We start from the raw sequence: 21,637 nt of genomic DNA on the forward strand, positions 1-21,637 counted from the left end.
ATATGACTATGAGACTATGGTGGGATGAGAGAAGCTTTTTATTAAGCAGAAACTCTTTCATTTGTATGTGAGGACCGAATCTTCACATACGGAAAACACTAGAAAATATCATTTTAATTTTTTTATTCGTAAGCCCCGTAAATGCCCAGACTTCCATATTCTTGTTCATCTATGGTGAGATGTCAAAAAAATGTTAAAAGTAACTCCTAATAGGAGATAATCCAGATTTGTGAACAAGTATTTGGACACAGTTAAAAATTTGTCAATATGTTTTTTTTGTTGCAAAATAATTGATCATGGAATTTAAATACTGTATAAGTAAGCAAATAAATTTAAAATATTAGATATGTATGTTTTCTTTTCGGGGTAAAAATAAATGTGAGTGATTTTTTACTTTAAAACAATATTTAATATCAATAGCACAGACCTGATCACTTTGCCTTCATAAAAATATTGATCAAGATAATAATGCATCGATACGACGCAGTGCTCTATGCACCACTGGGTGTGGGTAGGGGTAAAAAGTATTGATACTCTTGTGATTTATTTTCCAGTAAAAAAGTTTGCTAAGTTTACGTTTCGAAAGATTTTCGTTAAATCGTCGTGATCTTCGTATTTTGTAGTCTAAATTTAATTATAGATAAATAAAAGTATAAATGTTTATTTGCTCAAAATCACAAATATACTAAACCTGTTCGGAGATAACTTAACAGCAAAACGCGCAATATTAAATATTGCTCATGGCGAGCAGCGTGCTTCTTGACGGCTGCTGTCACTTGTCATTTTTAATGTTTTAGATTGATTTGTTGTTTTATCATGTGTTTATTTAGCACTAGTTTTGTGAAATAACATGATGATTTAAATATTAAAATAAAACACTCGCAAAATACCATTTGTTTCGTTTTATTAATGAAATCACGACTAGTTTAGAGAAGTACTGATGCTCTCATCAAAAGGTAAAAATACACACAGTTTGTATTTTCACGATGAGAACATCTGTAGTTCTCGAAACTAATCGTGTTTACATTAATAAACTCAAAAAGTGGTTTTATTCAAGTGTTTTTTATGTTTGAATTGTGGTTTCATAGATTTTTAATGTGTTCATTGCTTCACAAGCCTTGTGATCTTTAACATATTATGACAAAAGTGTGCTTTCTATTTTCTTTATTTTCCATTTAACCAGACCGAGTCACAGCACCACGTGTACAGCTGTGTATTAAGGGGATACAATGCAAGCACATAATTCAATCACAGGTCGACCACCGGAGAGATCGCACTTTATTAATTATAGTCGCTTATATTGGATTTTTTTTAGTTATTTTTAGAATATACATATAAAGATTTTTTTTAACTTCTTTGCTTTCAATAACTCTTTTCTTTTCAAAACCAAATAATTATGAAAACGTAATGAAATGTAAATCACACTGGCCAACAATTTACAACTTTTATTTTATTTTATAACTTGCATGAAAATACCTGATCTTTATGCACTTTGCTTAGCTGAATTCAAAAACGAAAGGAAAAAAATGTAGCACTAATGATTTTTTAGTTATGGATATTTTTAATTCTGATATTGGCTAAAGTTTATTTATTATTTATGTGCAAATATATATGTACATATAATGCTAACATATTCAATATGAATACGTTAGTACATTTCCACTGTTACTCCATAATTATCAATACTTTTTTTTAATCCCTTAGACCTTAGACTTAAAACATGTCTAGATACCAACCACTATTACGGTTTCAACGTATGGGGTCCATACAAACAATCATATGACTGTAACATCAAAACTTGACTTGATACAAGCTTGCCACCATATAGACTTACTGAATATCAGTCGTTAAAATTTCAGTTAAGAAATCATTGTTGGCCAGTGTCATTTTCTATAACCGTCAAAAGAGTCAATACAAGGGATTATCCCTCGCTATTTTGCGGACATACTTAATAATAACGGCTTGAATTTGTTATCGTATGCTGTAAATATTCTAGTATGACGCGATAAGCACGTGGTTATCGATATTGTAAAAGATACTTAATGCACCGTTTAATATTGCCCCATAATCCAGGCTATTTAAAATTATTATCCGCCATTTAATCGCTGTAGGATTAGGACGGAATGATTCAGTGTAAAAAAACGAAAATTACGAAACCTGCTTCTTCTAGCTCTTAACTACACCAAATGGTGTAAAAGACTCTATTTCTCAACTAAATTTGTGCTCTGATGATGTGGCGTGATAACCCTTTGTCAACCAAAATCCGATATCGGCTTTCGGTACTTAGCGAGAAATACCGGATCCGTCGGATCTGACGTCACGATTTATAAAAGTATCAGATTTTTTGACATCAGACATTTGACATCAGATGAAAAAGAGTATGGAAGTCTGGGCATTTACGGGGCTTACGACCTTCATAGGCTGGTCTAAGTGATCACTTTACACACGTGTAACATTCACCAATTCTACTCATGATTGATAACCATAGTATTTAAATTCTTGGAAGTTCTCTATATATATATATATATATATATATATATATATATATATATATATATATATATATATATATATATATATATATATATATATATATATATATATATATATATATATATATATGTATATATTTATATATATATATATATATATATATATATATATATATATATATATATATATATATATATATATATATATATATGTATATATTTATATATTTATACAATATATATATATATGTATATATATATATATATATATATATATATATATATATATATATATATATATATATATATATATATATATATATATATATATATATATATATATATTCCAATTTCAAACATTTTTCTTGAACGATTAGAACTTCACTAGAGACATCTATTGGTGAGATGAAAATGACGGTCGTCAGCCCCGTAAATGCCCCGACGTCCATATTCTTCTTTATCTTGGATGAGATGTAAAAAATAATATATCATAAATAACATTTACATAAATCTAACTTTCCCTTTTTTCTCATTTTATCTCAAAATACTCCGTCTTATCCGAACTACCCACTGTATGGATTTACGTTCGGACTAGCAAGCTGGAACTGTGTATGAAATTACCTCGCAGTATACCGAATGATCACAAGTATCTTTCAGCCAACAGAATAATTTTAATCATAATTAAACCATTCTTCCCGAAAAAGGAGCGGTTTCCATTGTCCATAAATAAATACACCGATTTTTTTCTGCGATTCACCCATACAAAACTTCATTGTCAGTACTTTGAAGGCCACAGTATAATGGATAATATATGCGCGTATATGACAGCGAATATAATAGACTCACACTCGTTATTGCTATTAAATAACGTAAAATTACCTATTATTATCATTCGATAGGAGTTATTCATTTTGACATCTTAACATAGATAAAGAAGAATATCAAAGTCCGGGTTTTTACAGGGCTTACGACTTATCACAGGCTAGTTTAAGTACCCTACACTACTCAACCTACACGACCACGCTACTCAAATTTCGGAACTTGTTTGACATATACCCTTCATTTTATACGTTTTTTCACATGTGAATTCTCGGCTAGGAGTCGAAATAATCGGCGAGTGTGTATGAGGCGATGCATGAACGTGGAAGAATCGAAGAATGTTTGCAAAGAAAGAGTGATGTGGCGTTCTATTCTCTCTGATGGCGATGGTTAGTTGGTTAGAATTCTCTGCACCATCTACGGTCGAGTTGAGTAAGCTTTATATTTAGCTGAAACTTATATGACCTGTATGTAAGATACTTCTCGAATTATTTCCCGAGACACTATACAATATTCCTAACAAAAGCACGTGTGTGTGAAAGTGTCAATTTAAGGATATACTCGTACATATCGTAGTCGTACAGGAGAAAGTGACCAACTAACAAAACGTAAAATGTTCAGTAGGGCCATTTAAGTCACTTTTGCTTGGCAAGAAAATAACATCAATGCAGTTGGTCATTTTTAACAAGTCAATATATTATATTATGCTTCCAAGTTTAAAATCCTTTGTAATTTTTTTCAGGGGAATATTAAGCTAGTAAGATATCAAATAGACAATGATTAGTATAAATAGCTAGTAAGATATCAAATAGACACGATTTTGTAAAAAAAAATGCACTGGGCCACTTTCTCCTGTATGACTACGATACACCATGGGTTATAAAACTTTTTAAGTTGAAACCTAAGGAAAGCCATGATAAGCGGTGTTGCATAAGCCGTAGCTAGATTTCAGAGTCACTTGGACGTTAGGTAATTCAATCATGGGTAATTTTCGCTTTTCCGGTTACCTTATTAAAATGAGTTAATTTTTTGGATTTTGTTCTGAAATTGTTTTAGATCGTTTTTTTTTGTTTATTTTTATTTCAGCTAAGTTTTTCAAGTCGAATTGTCGTATATACACAACTAAATTTGTTGACTGATTGGCGTTATTAGCTTTAAGTGATCGAAGCCAAAAACCGAGTTGAGTAACGAATTATTCTAAAGTCATTATTTAATAAGGTTTTAAATACGATCATCCATTTCTATATATACCACGCGCACTCACAATTTCGGGAAAATTTCAGTAATTACTTAAATAAATTCGTTTGAAATAAAAGCCCAGAAGTAATGTTAAATTTGTCCACAGTGCGTAATTGACTAGTTTACTTTTTTACTGTAATTTCATCCTTGATGTCACTCATATACGAGTATACTATTTATAAGTAATACATAAGATATGTCAGTCGAAAGGTCGGCAGTCTTCCGAGACAAATCGAATATTTATAGCACCTATAGTGATGTATATCTCTTTCAATAGTCAAACAAGCGTCTAAATACGTAATGAATTGTAAAATTAGCTCGTTAAAAATACCCTTCAATGATATTCCCAATGGGTGAATCATCGGAGAAAAGATTATCTAACAATAGCATTGCAACACAGGTTAAGGAAAATGTTGCAATAATGCAAAAACTAAAAATAATCCTTGAATGCGGATCGACCGGTTATGGAAATAACCACATAACTCTCTCAGAGCAGAAAAGAGAGTCTGATTAAGTACCGATGCTTTTTTTTCACTGGTCATCCCCACAAGACGATTAATTTTATATCCTTGCAACATTTTTACCGCGGTGGAATGATCTTTTTTCAAATTTATTTATGGCTCGCGATGTCGTTATTTAGTATCTACCCGCGTACGTATTATTACTTTTTATTATGGATGTTCCTTTCTTACTCGCGTTATTTAAAAGGATATAAATAACTGAACGGGTTTGGATTGAAGACGAGTACGAAACCCCGGCGCCGCCATAAATCTAACCAGCCCATTCCATCGAGATTGATGAAAAGGAAGGAGATATGTATCATTATATACCAGTTTCAGTACTAATGTAGGTAGGTACTTCCCTGCCAATAAACCTGAAAATGATTCTGAAAAAGTGTTGGCATATTTTGCAATTAAGAATTCAAAAATAAAGCATATACGAAATAATTTATTGCTAATTTTTCAGCATCATAATATTTTATGTGGGTAAATGTATATGGTATGCATTGGATGCGGGCAAACTTTTACGTGGAATTTTATGTGAAGGTGTGCACCACACTTTACATGCCTTACGAGGGCAGATGCTCGTGTGTTTAGATCTGAGAAAAACAACAAAACATTATAATATCAAAATCATCACTGCATAATAAAAACATTCATCATTTTTTACACGAGTTATTACCAATAATTGTATATTATTAACCGAATTGTTTTCTAAGAACCGTATTGCCAACAAACAATATATTATATCTAAAATAAAAATCAGCACTTAAGAAACTCATTACAATATTTTGTAGGCGTACCTACCCAACTAAAATAACCAACTTTTGTTTGTGCATACATAAGTACGTATAACATTTATCTTTCTAAAGCGTTCGTGAATTTTTTTGTCTTCCTCTACATAATATATTATTAGATTAAAACCAATATTTTTAGCTTTTCCACTTTATTTTTATTTGACCAGCGACCGGGTTTCGTCGTTACCGACATCATCAGACTGGTGGGAGGCTATACAAATTGTTATGTTATATATAAAACAAGGCAGGAGTTGATAACCATGATTTGATATAATTTTGTTGAGAAAACAAAATTGTGAAAACATTTTCTCAACAAAATTATATCAAATCATGGTTATCAACTCCTGCCTTGTTTTATATATAACATAACAATTTGTATAGCCTCTCACCAGTCTGATGATGTCGGTAACGACGAAACCCGGTCGCTGGTCAAATAAAAATAAAGTGGAAAAGCTAAAAATATTGGTTTTAATCTAATAATATATTAAAAATGCAATTCCCTCACGAAGTGTCAGTGGATAATATTCCTCTACATAGATTTCTTTCGAGGAAGATCCATGGCGATCGCCTGGTTTAAAATACATATGTTCAGGTTCTCTACATCCTATGTGCCCATACCACCTTGCTTTTGATACCCGTTACACCTAGGCTCCCACGAATGAGTGAACTCTTCATTTTATCTCTAAGGGTTTCTTTGTTTATTTTATCTCGTTGTGTATATAACATTATACACAACAAGGCAGCGGTTTACCCTAATTTAATATAGGTCTAAAATGATAATGACGGTGTATTGCAAATAAATCTGGAAAAAAATAAAAAATATATCGCTGTAATGTGCATATTTGGCTCTTTGGCTTGTAAGTTTGCCGACCACTGGATGTTAGATGTACCAGCCGCATGCGAGATGTGAAGCAGAGATCTGTGATCTGTCATTATGTGAAATTGTTTCCCGGCACTTCTGAATTAAAGTCCAGTCTCCGGCCTGTAATCTCGCGAACGTCTCGTTAGCGAGAAGATCAAACGGCGACTGATTTCCAGTTTTCTAAGGGAAATTCTTATCTTATTCATCCGACATGGCGACGTCGTTTTGTTTGACTCTACACCTAGATGTGTGTGGAAACTTTCGCGATATTTAACATACATACTTCTTTCACTGGGATACAACGTTTCGTTTGCGAGTAAGGAATGCTTTATCTAGTAGACAGTGATCTCCAAACTTTTTTGAGCGCGTACCCATTGTGACGAAAGTAACCATAAATTGTACCCATAATTTATGGTTACTTTATATATATATATATATATATATATATATATATATATATATATATATATATATATATATATATATATATATAAATATATATATATATATATATATATATATATATATATATATATATATATATATATATATATATATATATATATATATATATATAAATATATATATATATATATATATATATATATATATATATATATATATATATATATATATATATATATATATATATATATATATATATATATATATATATATATATATATATATATATATATATATATATATATATACAGTATCTACTCAATGAATTAGGGCCACGCAGAATTTCGCGCAATTTCTCAATTCAAACAGGAATAACTCAGAGAAAACCTTGAATAAAACAACATTGAATTTTATTTACACATGAACACTTTATTACGCTTAAATTACGCATATTTTTTCATATAAATATAGTTAGTATTTAGTATTTCCACCTTTGGCAGAAATAACTGCCTCAATTGTTTTTGGCATACTTAAAATGCACTGTTTTATCATGTTTTTTATTTCTTCGTCTTCTGACCAAATTTTTTGAATATTTTTTTTTAGACAGTCTACTGTCGGATTTGGAAATGAGTATACCTTATTTTTTAACATGATCCATACGTTTTCTATAGGATTAAGGTCCGGAGAATTTCCAGGCCAGGGGAGCAAAGGCAGATTTTTGTTAGACAAAAATTTTATTATTGATTTAGCCCGGTGGCAAGGTGCCCCATCCTGCATGAAGGTGTATGGACCTTCTGTTGGGTCGAGTGTGGTAGAAGGGCAATAAAATTCGTTCGAGGACCTGCTTATAGGAATTTTGGTTCATTGTTCCTTCCACGAAAAACAACGGCCCAGGTAAATTGTTAATAATACATGACCATATCATTGTTGCAGGGGGGTGTTTGATAACTTTTATCACACAGGCCTCATTGTAACGTTCCATTGGTGTTCTCCCGATGAATCGACGGCTCTCTGTCACGGCTTCTAACCGGCACTCATCACTAAAGATGACCTGAAAAATAATGAAAATTTAAGTTTAATTCAAACATATAAGTTTATTTACTAAAATGATATGTTGAAAATTCAGTTTAAATAAATACCTTTTTCCAATCATCTACCGAGTAATTTCTATGTAGCCTGGCCCATTTTAATCGATCCGCTTTCATTCGTGGTGTCAATTTTGGTACTTTTACAGGGCGCCTGCATTTCAGATTTACTTCGTAAAAACGTCGCCTCAGTGTTGATACCGATATATTTATACCCTCTTCTTCCAATTTTATTTTTAATGTTTTTGCTGATGCACTACGGTTTTCTAAGGTACTTTGAACGATTTTTCGATCAGTCCTCGGTGTTGTTTTTCTAATCCTACGACAGTTCTTTCGCCGATTGCTGGTGGCGGGTGACTGATTTTTTATTGATTTTGAAATTCTGTCCACTGTTTGACGAGAAACGTTTTCTTTTTTTGAAATTTCTCTATTAGATAGTATTCCTAATTTCAGTAGCACTATAACACTAGACTTTTTTTCCTCAGAAATGTCTTTACTTTTTCCCATTTCGTCCTTTTCAAAAAAAACACTTGTGTTTACAAAAAAAAATTATATTTTATGAACTAAAATTAAAAATTAAGTTTTTTTCACAAGACACGATAACTATATAACCTCTTTGAACAAAACAACAACCAAAACTCAAGAAACTTCACTAATAAATGAGATAGGACTATTTTTTGAACTTTCAACTATCTGTCTACCTGTGCTAATTAGGGACCTTTCTCAGAAAAAGGGTTTGAAATTTTGTAAAGGGTTAAATAATCCAGGTATATTTTACATGTTATTGAAAGTAATATACATGATATTAGATATCAATAGAAAACTTAAAGTATTTATGTAAAATAAATATAATAATCCAAAAGATTTCAGAGTATTCAAAAAAATAATGGGTGGCCCTAATTCATTGAGTAGATACTGTATATATATATATATAAATATATACACCCCAGGACAAAAAAATTTACGAGTCCTCAAAAAAACTAAAATTGACACATAATGAATTATTCTTGATATTTAATTAGTTTTTTTGTATTGTTTAACATATGTGATGACTACTCGTTACTTCAAGGTTAAAATGAAAGATCTTACTCATGAATTGTACTTAGAAATTGCCATTATATACCAGGTATCAGATTATCCGAACCTTAGAGACCCATAACGGTTCATTTATGGTCGAGTGTTTGTGATGGAGTTATAAAAGACATGTAATTTTTTAATTCATATTTAAGAAGAAGGTTCTAATCGCTTTATTTTAAATTAAGGTATTTTACATTTAAACATATTTATAACATTTAAAAATATTTAATACTTAGTGAATTCACCTTTATTATTTATAACACGTAAAATTCTATTATTTAACGAAGCGTAAAGCGAATCTTAAATTTCTGATGTTATTTCTTCTTCCTAAACTTGAATCAAGTTTTTTTTAATTCCTCAATGTTTTTTTTATTTTTTTTCCCAACTTTTTTTTTCATAATCGCCCATAAATTTTCTATCGGGTTCAAATCAGGACTATTCCCGGGCCACGTCAACGATATTAAGCCAATTTTATCCTTGTATTCAATAATCTGTAAGAAAAACAATAAATTATTTATCAAATGGTCTACAAAGTGCATTAAAAAATAAATATTTGTACTCACAGTGCGGGCTCTATGGCACGGCGCCAAATCGTCCTGAAAAATCGGGTCCGCGGTATACTGCGTAATGTCTTCGATTGTTGGAATAAGATGGTTTTTCAACACTTTTTTGTACTGGATGGTATTCATCGTACCCTGTATAAAATTTAGATGTCCCAAACCGTACGCTGTCATGCACCCCCAAATCATGACGTAGGGTGAATGTTTAACGGTTCGAGTGACGCACGACGGATGGTATCTTTCCCCAAGTTTTCGTCGAACTATCTTTCTGCCGTCTGGACCAAAAAGGTTGAATTTTGATTCATCGGAGAAAATAACATTTTGTCAATCCTCCAAGGTCCAATTCTGGTGCTCCTTAGCCCAATCCAGTCTAGCCTTCTGCATTTTGTTCGTCAGTAATGGTTTCTTTGCGGGACTTCGTGCTTGGAAACCATGCTCCAACAGCCGCCTGGACACTGTTTTTACTAAAAATGTTGATTAGCTGGTAGACTGCACCTCTGCGTGTATTTTAAGTACCGTTTAAAATCGATCGCGCATAACATTTTTTTTTATTAAGCGATCATCTCGGGCAGATGTCGCGCGCCCCCATCCGCTTCCTTTTTTCCGTTCTATGGATCCAGTTTCTTGGAATTTTTTAAATAAAAACCTCACTGCACCTTCTGAATACCCAACTCGACGAGATATTTTACAATTAGATATGTTTTGTTGCGACAGTGTGATTATTTTGGATTTTATCGCAATCGACATTTGCTTTGCACTTTCCATGATTGTTGTGTTATGTTCCCTCAAACGCGGATAAAACAAAATTGTTGAGACATTTTAAAATGTTAATATTGTAGAAAGGTGACACAAAGCGTCTTTAATTTATTGAACAAAAGAAAGAGGTATCGATAAAGGATTTCTTAGAAAAAGAGTTCAGTAATGTCAAGGCGTGCGGTAGCAAGTAAACTCGTAAATTTTTTTGTCCAGCGGTGTATATATAAATATATATATATATATATATATATATATATATATATATATATATATATATATATATATATATATATATATATATATATATATATATATATATATATATATATATATATATATATATATATATATATATATATATATATATATATATATATATATATATATATATATATATATATATATATATTATATATATATATATATATCGCTCACTCCTTTCAAGAACGTCATAAATCAAAAATCGTCAATTTTCAGGTGTGAATGTTTTCGGAATGCCCAGAAAATGTATTATATCACAGCAAAAGAGGCATATTTTTAACATAATATTTACCCAATATAGGGCAGAAAATGTTGTTTTTGCATTTTGAAGAAAAGGCGTTGTTTAATTTTTTTTTTAAATGTACTAAATATTTTTCAAATGGAGAAAAAACCTTCAGGTTTTCCTAAAAAAATCTGTTACACGGTAAAAAGTTCAATAAGTGGCTTGATAATTATTTTGAATACATTGTGTTATATTTTTAAACTTTAACAACGTTATCCTGAAAAATCAAGTTTTTTGATTTATGACGTTCTTGAACGGAGTGAGCGATATATGTATTTATTATGTATGGATTATAACCTTTAAAAAATACATAACCTACGATTATTCCTACTCATGATCTGACGACGTCTCAGTATTTGAAATACTTCATGCCAATAATGCCAAGTTTTCCTCGTTCACATTCGCCTCATAAATTTGTTTTACCATCCTTTCTTCGCCCATACCACTGTTTTATCGCGAAATGATAATTATATTCCATTATATCGTCAACACAATATCTAATCCATATAAACAGCATGACGCCTGTCAAGTTTCATCAGAACCAGCAGTTACGTCCAATTAGTATTGAATACATGTTTAGAGGTATCGATATTTATCCACTGTATGAAAAACTGGTAGAACCAGATAGACACACCTCCGCAGATTATGACGTACGTTGAAAAAGTAAAAAATTGCTTCCGCGATTTTTTCTTGTGTATGCGCAGTTACCGTAAATACTTTCAGAATTTTTTCATGACGTTTTTTCATGTGTTGTTTTCATAGTTTAGTATGTTGTGGCAAACAAATAATTTTAAGGATGAAGAATAAGAGAATAGCGTATTCTTGATGTGTCGCACATCTTCGATTGACATTTTCAGACAGTGAAACGATAGATTTTCATTAATTGATTCGGCAGTCACTTTGTGGTGATAAATATCCATATTAAGATAAAATTTTACTTGATAATTACCACTATAAAATCATGATTTTACATAATTTTTCCGAGAAAATTTATTGAATTTTGTAATGCATTCCGTATCATTTATCATGTATATACATGATAAATGTACATGTCGTATCATTTTCCGTTTTTTTGACATATTCAGACGGTAAAGCGGTACATTTTCATTGATTGATTCGGCTGTCACTTTTTTATCTATCCATTTTCAATTTAAATTTTACTTGGTAGCTACCACTATTTCTTCAAATCTATTGTGACACATGTTTCGACGCATTCCGCGTCATTTTCAAACACCGTATTTGATTTTAAGAAATAGTTGTTTCTGCCAAGGAAAACATAAATTAAAAATGGAGAAATGTTACACAAAGTAATTGCCAAACCAATTTTATTTATTATTATTACAATTTTTTACACATCTCAACATATATTATACTTGCCCAGACTTCCATATTCTTTGACATCTTTGGATGTCAAAAAATAATATGAAAAATAACTCGTATAATTGGAGATAATCCAGATTTGTACACAAGTATTTGGAGACACTCAAAATGTTGTAAGTTTTACAAGGTAAATACCACTATTTACCAGTAATTACCAAGTAATTAAAACTTAAATTAATAAAATAATTTTGCTGTGTTTGAAAATGGTGCGGAATGCATCGAAACACGTGTGAAAAGATTTTAAGAAATAGTGATATTTATTACCAAGTAAAGCTTAAATTCAAAATGGATTGATATAAAAGTGACTGCCAAATCAGTCAATTAAAATGTACCGTTATACTGTCAGAAAATGTCTGATGTTATGATGCGGAATGCATCGAGACACGTATCACAATATATTTGATAAACAGTGGTATTTACCGCGCATAACTTAAATAAAAAATAGATAGATATTACAAAATTAAATTAATTTTATCGGAAAAATTATATAAATTGAAAACATTTTTTTAGGCTACATCTGTCTACACTACACCTTATCATTTCGCTCACTCCTTTCAAGAACGTCATAAATAAAAAAAACTTGATTTTTCAGGAGAACGTTTTTAAAGTTTATTAATATAATACAATGTATTAAAAATAAATATCAAGCCACTTATTGACCTTATTACTGTGCAACAGATCTTTTTAGGTAAAACCTGAAGGTTTTTTCTCCATTTGAGAAATATTTAGTATATTTAAAAACATAATTGAACAATACCTTTTCTTCAAAATGCAAAAACAACAATTTCTGCCCTGTAGCGGGTAAATATTAAGTTAAAAATATGCTTCTTTTGCTGGAATATAGTACATTTTCTGGGCATTCCCAAAATACGCACAACTGAAAATTGACGATTTTTTATTTATGACGTTCTTAAAAGGAGTGAGCGATTTGTATGGAATAGATGCCCTAAACCCCTATGTTTTTTTATCTATTAAACTGTTTTACCTATTCTACGTAGAAACTATGTAAATATTTTGCTGTATTGTACATTACCTATTCACATTATTACTATGTACATACACTGAAATCATTGAAGCGTTTGCAGACTATAATAGACAAGCCTCTCGACGTCACGATTTACGCAATACTTCACAGTCATCACAATATTTCTGCTCTTTTTTATTGTTTATGAACATCCGTGCCAAAATATGGTTATGTCCCTCGCCCAGACGTCTGACGTCATGAAAAACAAAACTAATGAAAGATGATTTAGAAAAACACAAAAGAACGAAAACAATGGAATTCGTTGTGAGTTCGATGATGTTTAAAACGACTCGGGATTCGTTAAAAATTCGTTCCGAAGCTTTAGAAATATGCTGTAAATAATTCATGCTAAGCTCCTGCTTATTATTCACTAGCTGTACCCAGCCACTCGTTGCTGTGACTCAGTTTAGTTAAATGCAAAAGAAAGAAAGGATAAAGTGCGCATTTCTGATATTTTGACATCTCAACAAAGATAAGACGAATATGGAAGTCTGGGTATTGACAGGGTTTACGACACGTCATGGGCTGGTTTAAGTAATCACTTTATACACGTATAATATTAAACATTCTACCCATGATTTACAACCACACTACATTTAAATTTTTTTTGGATATATATCCTATAATTCATATGGTCATTCATATGTGAGTTCACAGCAGCATCTATGGTTGATTTGATTTGGGCAAGTTTTTTTTATTTAGCACATGGCCTTTATATGTATGCAAGATTCTTACCGAATTATTTTACATACTGGGAGACGTCTGAAAACATGATTTTCAGTTTTTTTAAGCTTATAGTGAGACCAGTTATTATATTCACAACACATCACAACATTTTTGGTGAGTCCAAATCCTTGTTCACAAATCTGGGTTTCTCCACTTAGTAGTTATTTTTATATTTTGACATCTCTCAACAAAGATGAAGAAGAATGTGAAAAAACCACTCTCCTTATCACCCATTGTTCACTTTGTGTAATACCACTTTTATAAACATTTATTCGTGACAATCATTCCACCATCAGGCCATCAAAAAAAAAATTACGATTTGACATTTACATATATAAAAATTAAATTTCAAAAGAGAGAAAAAAGACAAATGAATCACAATAGGAATATTTTTAAATGTGGACTCCACCACATTTTATTACTATACATACCACAAGGTATGCTTTTAATGCTTTTAATTTACAAAAAATAAAAATAAAATAAAGAATGTGGAAGGCTGGGTAGAGTGATCACAACCTGCCATAGGCTGGTTTAACGACTTTAAAGGGCTTAAGCTTCCATCGTATAACATATCATACACAATTCATCCACAAAGTCAATGACAAATGAATAAATAAGGGATAAAACACTTTACTTAATATGAGTAGTACGGTTGTCAAGCACGGGTAGAATGTTAACGTTACACGTGTATAAAGTGATCACTTAAACCAGCCTATGATAGTTCGCAAGCCTTATAAATACCAGGTCTTCCATTTTATTCTTCACCTTTGCTGAGATGTCAAAATGGAACATATCGCTCACTCCTTTCAAGAACGTCATAAATAAAAAATCGTATATATATATATATATATATATATATATATATATATATATATATATATATATATATATATATATATATATATATATATATAATTATATATATATATATATATATATATATATATATATATATATATATATATATATATATATTTCTCTTTTTTTTTAAATAGACGTTAATAAACACTTCAATTTATCGTTGCCATTTTTTATTTGCTGCCGACGGAGGTAAGAGGTCAAAATAAAATAAGGTAAAATAAAGCAATGAGTAAATAATGATCAAGAGTTAATTCTATGAAAATTGTAAAATAGTTTTAATTTTTTTGTTTTTTGTTTGTTCGTGTGTATATAAGGTAAAAATAGATAAAAACAATATAAAACGTATGTAAAAAGAACTCCACCGACAAGACACACAAGGTGCCTTGGTAGGTCTCAAATAATCGATGAAAAAATTATGTTTATAAATTTTTAAATGAATGTATACAGTATATCGGCTGTCCAAACTTAAAACACAGTAAGGGACATTTTTTTTGTAGTACGTTTTTTTTTGCATTTTTGGACCAACTAGAATCCACTTAGTCCAAAAATGCAAAAAAAACATACTACAAAAAAATGTCCCTTACTGTGTTTTGAGTTTGGACAGCCGATATGTATGTATATACATGTAGTTAACAAATAAATGTTAAAAAAAGAGGTACGGTCCACCCTGTATTGACTATTAACTGCATTTACTAGTCGATATATTTATTTATAATTTCTTTATAATTCGTCAAAACGCAAATATGTATGATATGTTTATATAATCTGATGATAGTAATAAAAACACGATCAATTAGTACCGTTCAATGATACAACTCTTTTATTACATATAAATCACACAGTTCAGGGCACCAGGTCAGTCCAGCATGTGTCGAGCAGGGCTGGCAATATCACCGAAAAATTAAATCACCGGTAAATCGATTAACAAAATAAATTGTTACCGGTTTATTGGTAGTTTACCGGTAACCATAAACGTTAATACTATGGCAGTATATAAAATTATCTTGATCAAAACTGACTAATTAACCAACCATCACGTCGCTTCACGCAGGGGTAGGCAGGGAGAATAGAATACCTCACTAATCTGTCTTTGCAAGAATTGTTTTAAATTGTATCAAATTTATAATTTGACGAGTTATTTTATTCAAGATGTCAATATAAAAAAAGACTCCTCTGTGGTGAAACCCATACTTGTGACCAAGAATTTGGACACATTCACAATGTTGTGAAAACAATTAGTCAACATTTAAGTTTAATCAAAAAAATAATTTTAATAAAATTAAATGTTTTCAGGCGTCTCCCAGTATGTTAAATCATTCGGGAAGAATCTTAAATACATTTTCATAAGAGTGAATAATAATACATGAAAAGTTTACTCAACTCAAGCATAGATGCTGCTGAGAATTCACATATGAAAGAATGGTATATTTTGTTGTTTTATTATTCAAATAATTACAAAAAATTACCGGCAGTTGGAAGTTATCTTACCGGTAGATCGGCAATGGTATTTAATCATATTTACCGGTGAACCTGTTTACCGGTAGTCAGTATTGCAAACCCTAATGTTTCGTATGTACAGTAAGGCGTAAAGTATGTAAAATAATTCAAGAAGAATCTTACATACTTTTTAAAATGGTTTCTGACAAATAAAAAGCTTACTCAACTCAATCATAGATGTTGCCTACAACTCACACATGAAAGACCGTGTCAGTTACGGGATGTATTGTTATTTTATTACATATTTTTGTAGCGCAGTCCTTTGAGCGCTACAGAACCATGATTACTGACTTCTTCGTACCTCAGTTGAATGGCATTAATGTGACAGAGCTGTGCTTTCAACAAGAATACCATCAATTTACTGCGGGAAATTTGAATTCGTTTACCTAAAAAAAAAAACACCCTACATAAATTAAAACATTACTAAAAATAATCGGTAGTTATTCTACCGGTAGATCGGTAATGGTATTAAACACATATCGTAGTCATACAGGAGAAAGTGACCAAGTGCATTTTTACAAAAAACATGATCGTTGACTATTTGATATAATATTGCCCTGAAAAAATCCCTAAGGATTTCAAACTTCGAAATATAATAAAATGACTTGTTTAAAATGACTAACTGCATTGATGCTTATTTTCTTGCCAAGCAAAAGTGATGTGGATGACCCTCCTGAACATTTTACGTTTTGTCAGTTGGTCACTTTCTCCTGTACGACTACGATATACCGGTGAACCGATTTACCGAAAGCCGGTAATGCATGCCCTGTAGTGTAGTATGTGGAGTAAGGCGTAATATTACGGGCCCTCGTGTCACCATAACAATCTATGAACCATTAACCTTTGTCCCGACACAAGTCACTCTTGACGGACATAATTATGTATTTCCGACTCGATTTCTTCGAGCGCTGTCAGTTGCAGGCGGATTTACATCGCGACAGTTACTGGCGCCAGTACTGGCGCCGAGAACTGACTTGCACTATTTACACATAGTCATCAGTCGAGGTTTTTATTTCACGGTGCCCACACGCTATTAAAATCAGCGAGGAAAAATTAATTCTCAAAAATGTAATGAATATACTAAACTATTTGTTAATTTTCATAGTATTACCTCTCGATCATTTCTTTACATGTGTTAATTATTTGTTGTGAAATGTTTACTATATGCTATTAGAAGATGCCTCCGTAGTGTAATGGTTAGCACGCTAGGCTACCGTTGTGCAGGTCCCGGGTTCGATTCCCAGGGGGGGGGGTTAAATAAATATACGTGATTTTTTCACTCTAATATTTATTCATTATTACCCTGGACTGGTATCTGAAGCGTAGGGCTGATCACCTTTCCTTCATGTGTTAACGATCAAGAAACACTGCGTTTATCTGATGCAGTGCCTTATGCACCATTGAGGTGCAGATAAGGGTTCGAAGAATTAGAAGATGCTATTGGTTGAGTGGAAAATGCGATGACTAAACTGAACTGGTAGGGGTTGTGGAGGCGTCTGTGTACCGGCCAACGTCGGGTTGGAATCGGATCTACCTGACAAACTGAACTAACCAGCTACTTATCCCTTTCACTGCCTACCCTGGGAGATTTCTAGAAACGAATTTAAGTAATAGAAAAGAAAGGGTTTGTCAGGAAGCGTAAATGCTTCTGTGTCAGATCCGGAAATGCGGTTGGGACAGATTTCAATGCTATTAGAAGAGATCATGGATCATCATCGCTCACTCCTTTCAACAACGTCATTTATCAAATAACTTGATTTTTCAGGACATCGTTTTTAAAGTAGGTAAAGTAGAATGAATTAAAAATAAATATTAAGCCACTTATTGAACTTTTTGATGTGCGACAGATCTTTTTAGGTAAAACCTGAAGGTTTTTCTCCATTTGAAAAATATTTAGTATATTTAAAAAAATAATTAAACAAAACCTTTTCTTAAAAATGCAGAAACAACACTTTTTGCCCTGTAGCGGGTAAATATTAAGTCAAAAATATGCTGCTTTTGCTGGGATATGGTACATTTTATGGGCATTCCGAAAACATGCACAACTGAGAATTGACGATTTTTGATTTATAACGTTGTTGAAAGGAGTGAGCGATATTAGAATAAGAGATGTGGTAACTTATTGTGTATTGACTACCCAACACCGGGACGCATGTTTTATTTTTTACCCCGAAAGGGGAAGGTTAAGAACCACTGCTATGAAGTGTTCATAGATCCAAACAGCCCACACTGACTTACCTTGCGTTTGATGTCAGTCACTGGCTCAATGTAAACTCATCCTAATTCACTATTTCGTAACGATTCTAACGTGCTATTGACCCAATTACTCGTGTTAACGCCACCTAAAATTGATTGAATTTTAAATTGACACGCTATTATTATACAACGATTGATTGTTTCAGCGACGCGAAGAGATCACACCGCACTTCCGGATAGGATATGGCTACCACTGAAAAAACATTCCCCGCAGAAGCAACAGGTATGAATTCATTTATTTTATTTTGCCATTGCAGCTTTTTCACTTCAAATAGGTTATATAAATCAAATTGGACGCTTTCCAAAACAAATCGGACGTTATATTGTATTTTATAAAAATTAAAAATGAATTAAAAAACATAAATATTCACACAGTGGCGTGCACAGAGTTTTTGATAAGGGTACGCAGTAGAGTTGGGTAAGGACAAGGCATAGTAGGCACTGGTCGTGTTTCTATATAGAACGGGAGTAATCCAGGGTAGGCACTGCTTTTCTGCCCATATAGAATGCACGCCTCTGGTACTGCATATACCGTCAGTGTGAATACCTGCCCACATTTTTTATTCTTAAGACTAGCGAGTGCGTTAGTCGTCAAGTTGGCAAGCCTGCGCGGCGCGCTGTCGTAGTCTGTGCGCGCGATGTGTACTCAAGTTTTCAGGCAAGATTTTCAATACTATTTAGAATCATGAGTACTACTTTCAATACGTTTTTAGAAATTCTATTTTTTTATGAAACACAATGTAACGTCCAATTTGCAAACGTTTAATTTGTAAAACGTCCAATTGGAAGTGAAAAAACCTGTATTATTCATGTAATCAATATTTATTTATTTATATATGAATTACATCATATGCATAGTTATAAATTACAAAAACGTGCCCTCACTGAGTTTTCCCGTGCCGAGGGCACATTTTACAATACTTATTTATGAAACTATAGGAAAGGAACTTTCATTAATTGATTCGGCAGTCACTTTGTGGTAATATATCAATTTTTAATTTAAGCTTTAATTAGTAAACTTCGCTATTTAAATAGCGATATTTACCAAGTAAAACTAAAATTAAAATGAAAGAAAATTGTTTATGACATGTAATAAAAAAAATATAGCCGAATGATGCGATCTATTTCAAATCTATACATTTTTATTATTCATTTCAAATAGATCTTTTATATTTATTTTTACTTTTTAACTTTTCCGGGAGTATGGACGTAAATGAACGTCGGTGCGAATTTTCCTCAAAGGAGTATCGACGTTAATGAACGTCGAAGACTATCTGTCAGGTGGTATGATGTAATTTGTATAGTAATGACATCTATTGATATTTGTATTTAACTTTGTCATAAAATAAATCCTAGAGATGGTGAGATTTATTTTTTATTTAATTTAAAAAAATATTATTTCTATCTTCATATTACAAAGATTTTATTTTAAAAAATACATATTTAATGTAAAAAAAACACACTCCCCAGATAAGGTGCGACATCAATTATTATTGTACTCCTGGAAAGGTTAAATGCTTTATAGGTACCTAATGAAAGCAGGCTGTACAATTTTATTGCACATGTTCTTTTCACCAAAATAGGTATGTGTTGTTTGATGTGTTGACGATCTTGTGGTTCTATGTACGTTACTATAAAGTGTGTTCATTGTGATTTGTGTGCTTTGATGGGAGTCGCTTTCTCGCGTTTTGATAGAGTCATTCTTAAATTCGTCAATTTTCAGTTGTGCATATTTTCGGAATGCCCAGAAAATGTACTATATCTCAGCTAAAGCGGCATATTTTTAACTTAATAAATATTAGCGGGTAAATACCCGCTACAGGGCAGAAAGTGTTGTTTTTGCATTTTGAAGAAAACGTATTGTTTAATATTTTTTTTTAAATACACTTAATATTTTTCAAATGTAAAAACCCCTTCATTACCTAAAAACATATGTTTCACAATAAAAAGTTTAATAAGTAGCTTGATATTTATTTTTAATACGTTTGATTATATTCTTAAACTTTAAAAACGATCTCCTGAAAAATCAAGTTTTTTGATATATGACGTTGTAGAAAGAAGTGAGCGATATGTTAGGATTGTTTTAGCATATAGTGGTTTGACTTTCATAAATTGTAATTCGTTGAATATGTCCTAAATAAAACTGTTATTGTATAAATACAAAAAAATCTAAGTAATGGGATCGTTCATAGAATGATATGCCTCGATATTACAAAGCAGTATGATTGCTTTCCAACCCTCTGAGGTTCGAAACCTACCCTCACTCACTTTGGATCAACCTTCCCTTAACGCAAACAGGAAAACAAATTGCCAAATTACCTTTATTTTTTATGGCCGAAGATAAAAGCTTTGCAAACACATCGGAATAATACACAACCCCTACATGAGGTAACTTACGATTCTATATAGGTACACATGAATGGGAAAATACGAGAAGTGGGTCTGTTATGTATGTACAAAGGTTATGTTGACATCTCATAAAAGACGAAGAAGAATATGGAAGTCTGGGCATTCACGGGGCTGACGACCGTCATAGGCTGGTTTAAGTGATCACTTTACACACGTGTAACATTCACCAATTCTACGTTTTATCGATAACCACACTTCTCATATTCTGACGGTCGTCAGCACCGTTTATGCCCAGACTTCCATATTCTTTTTCGTCTTTGAAGATATGTCAAAAAATAATATGGGTATTTCACATTTTTCTGACCAATGCTCCGGATAATTTCAGGATTATCGATCATATCGATAAAA

The 21,637-nt window shown here is 31.7% G+C and overlaps 1 protein-coding gene across 1 annotated transcript in view; it reads left to right on the forward strand.

Moving 5' to 3' along the window:
• LOC148309293 (sialin) overlaps positions 1–21,637 on the forward strand; it is an 85,042-nt gene that overhangs the window by 600 nt on the left and 62,805 nt on the right. Inside the window, exon 2 of the mRNA XM_088260399.1 lies at positions 19,027–19,103. Within this exon, the coding sequence (XP_088116525.1) occupies positions 19,064–19,103 (40 nt within the window). The 5' untranslated portion in view covers positions 19,027–19,063. The remainder of the gene's footprint in view (positions 1–19,026; positions 19,104–21,637) is intronic.

The sequence above is a fragment of the Brachycentrus maculatus genome, unplaced genomic scaffold (genome assembly GCF_059751285.1).
Source record: "Brachycentrus maculatus isolate JH-2025_06_01 unplaced genomic scaffold, ASM5975128v1 h1tg000134l, whole genome shotgun sequence".
NCBI lineage: Eukaryota > Metazoa > Arthropoda > Insecta > Trichoptera > Brachycentridae > Brachycentrus > Brachycentrus maculatus.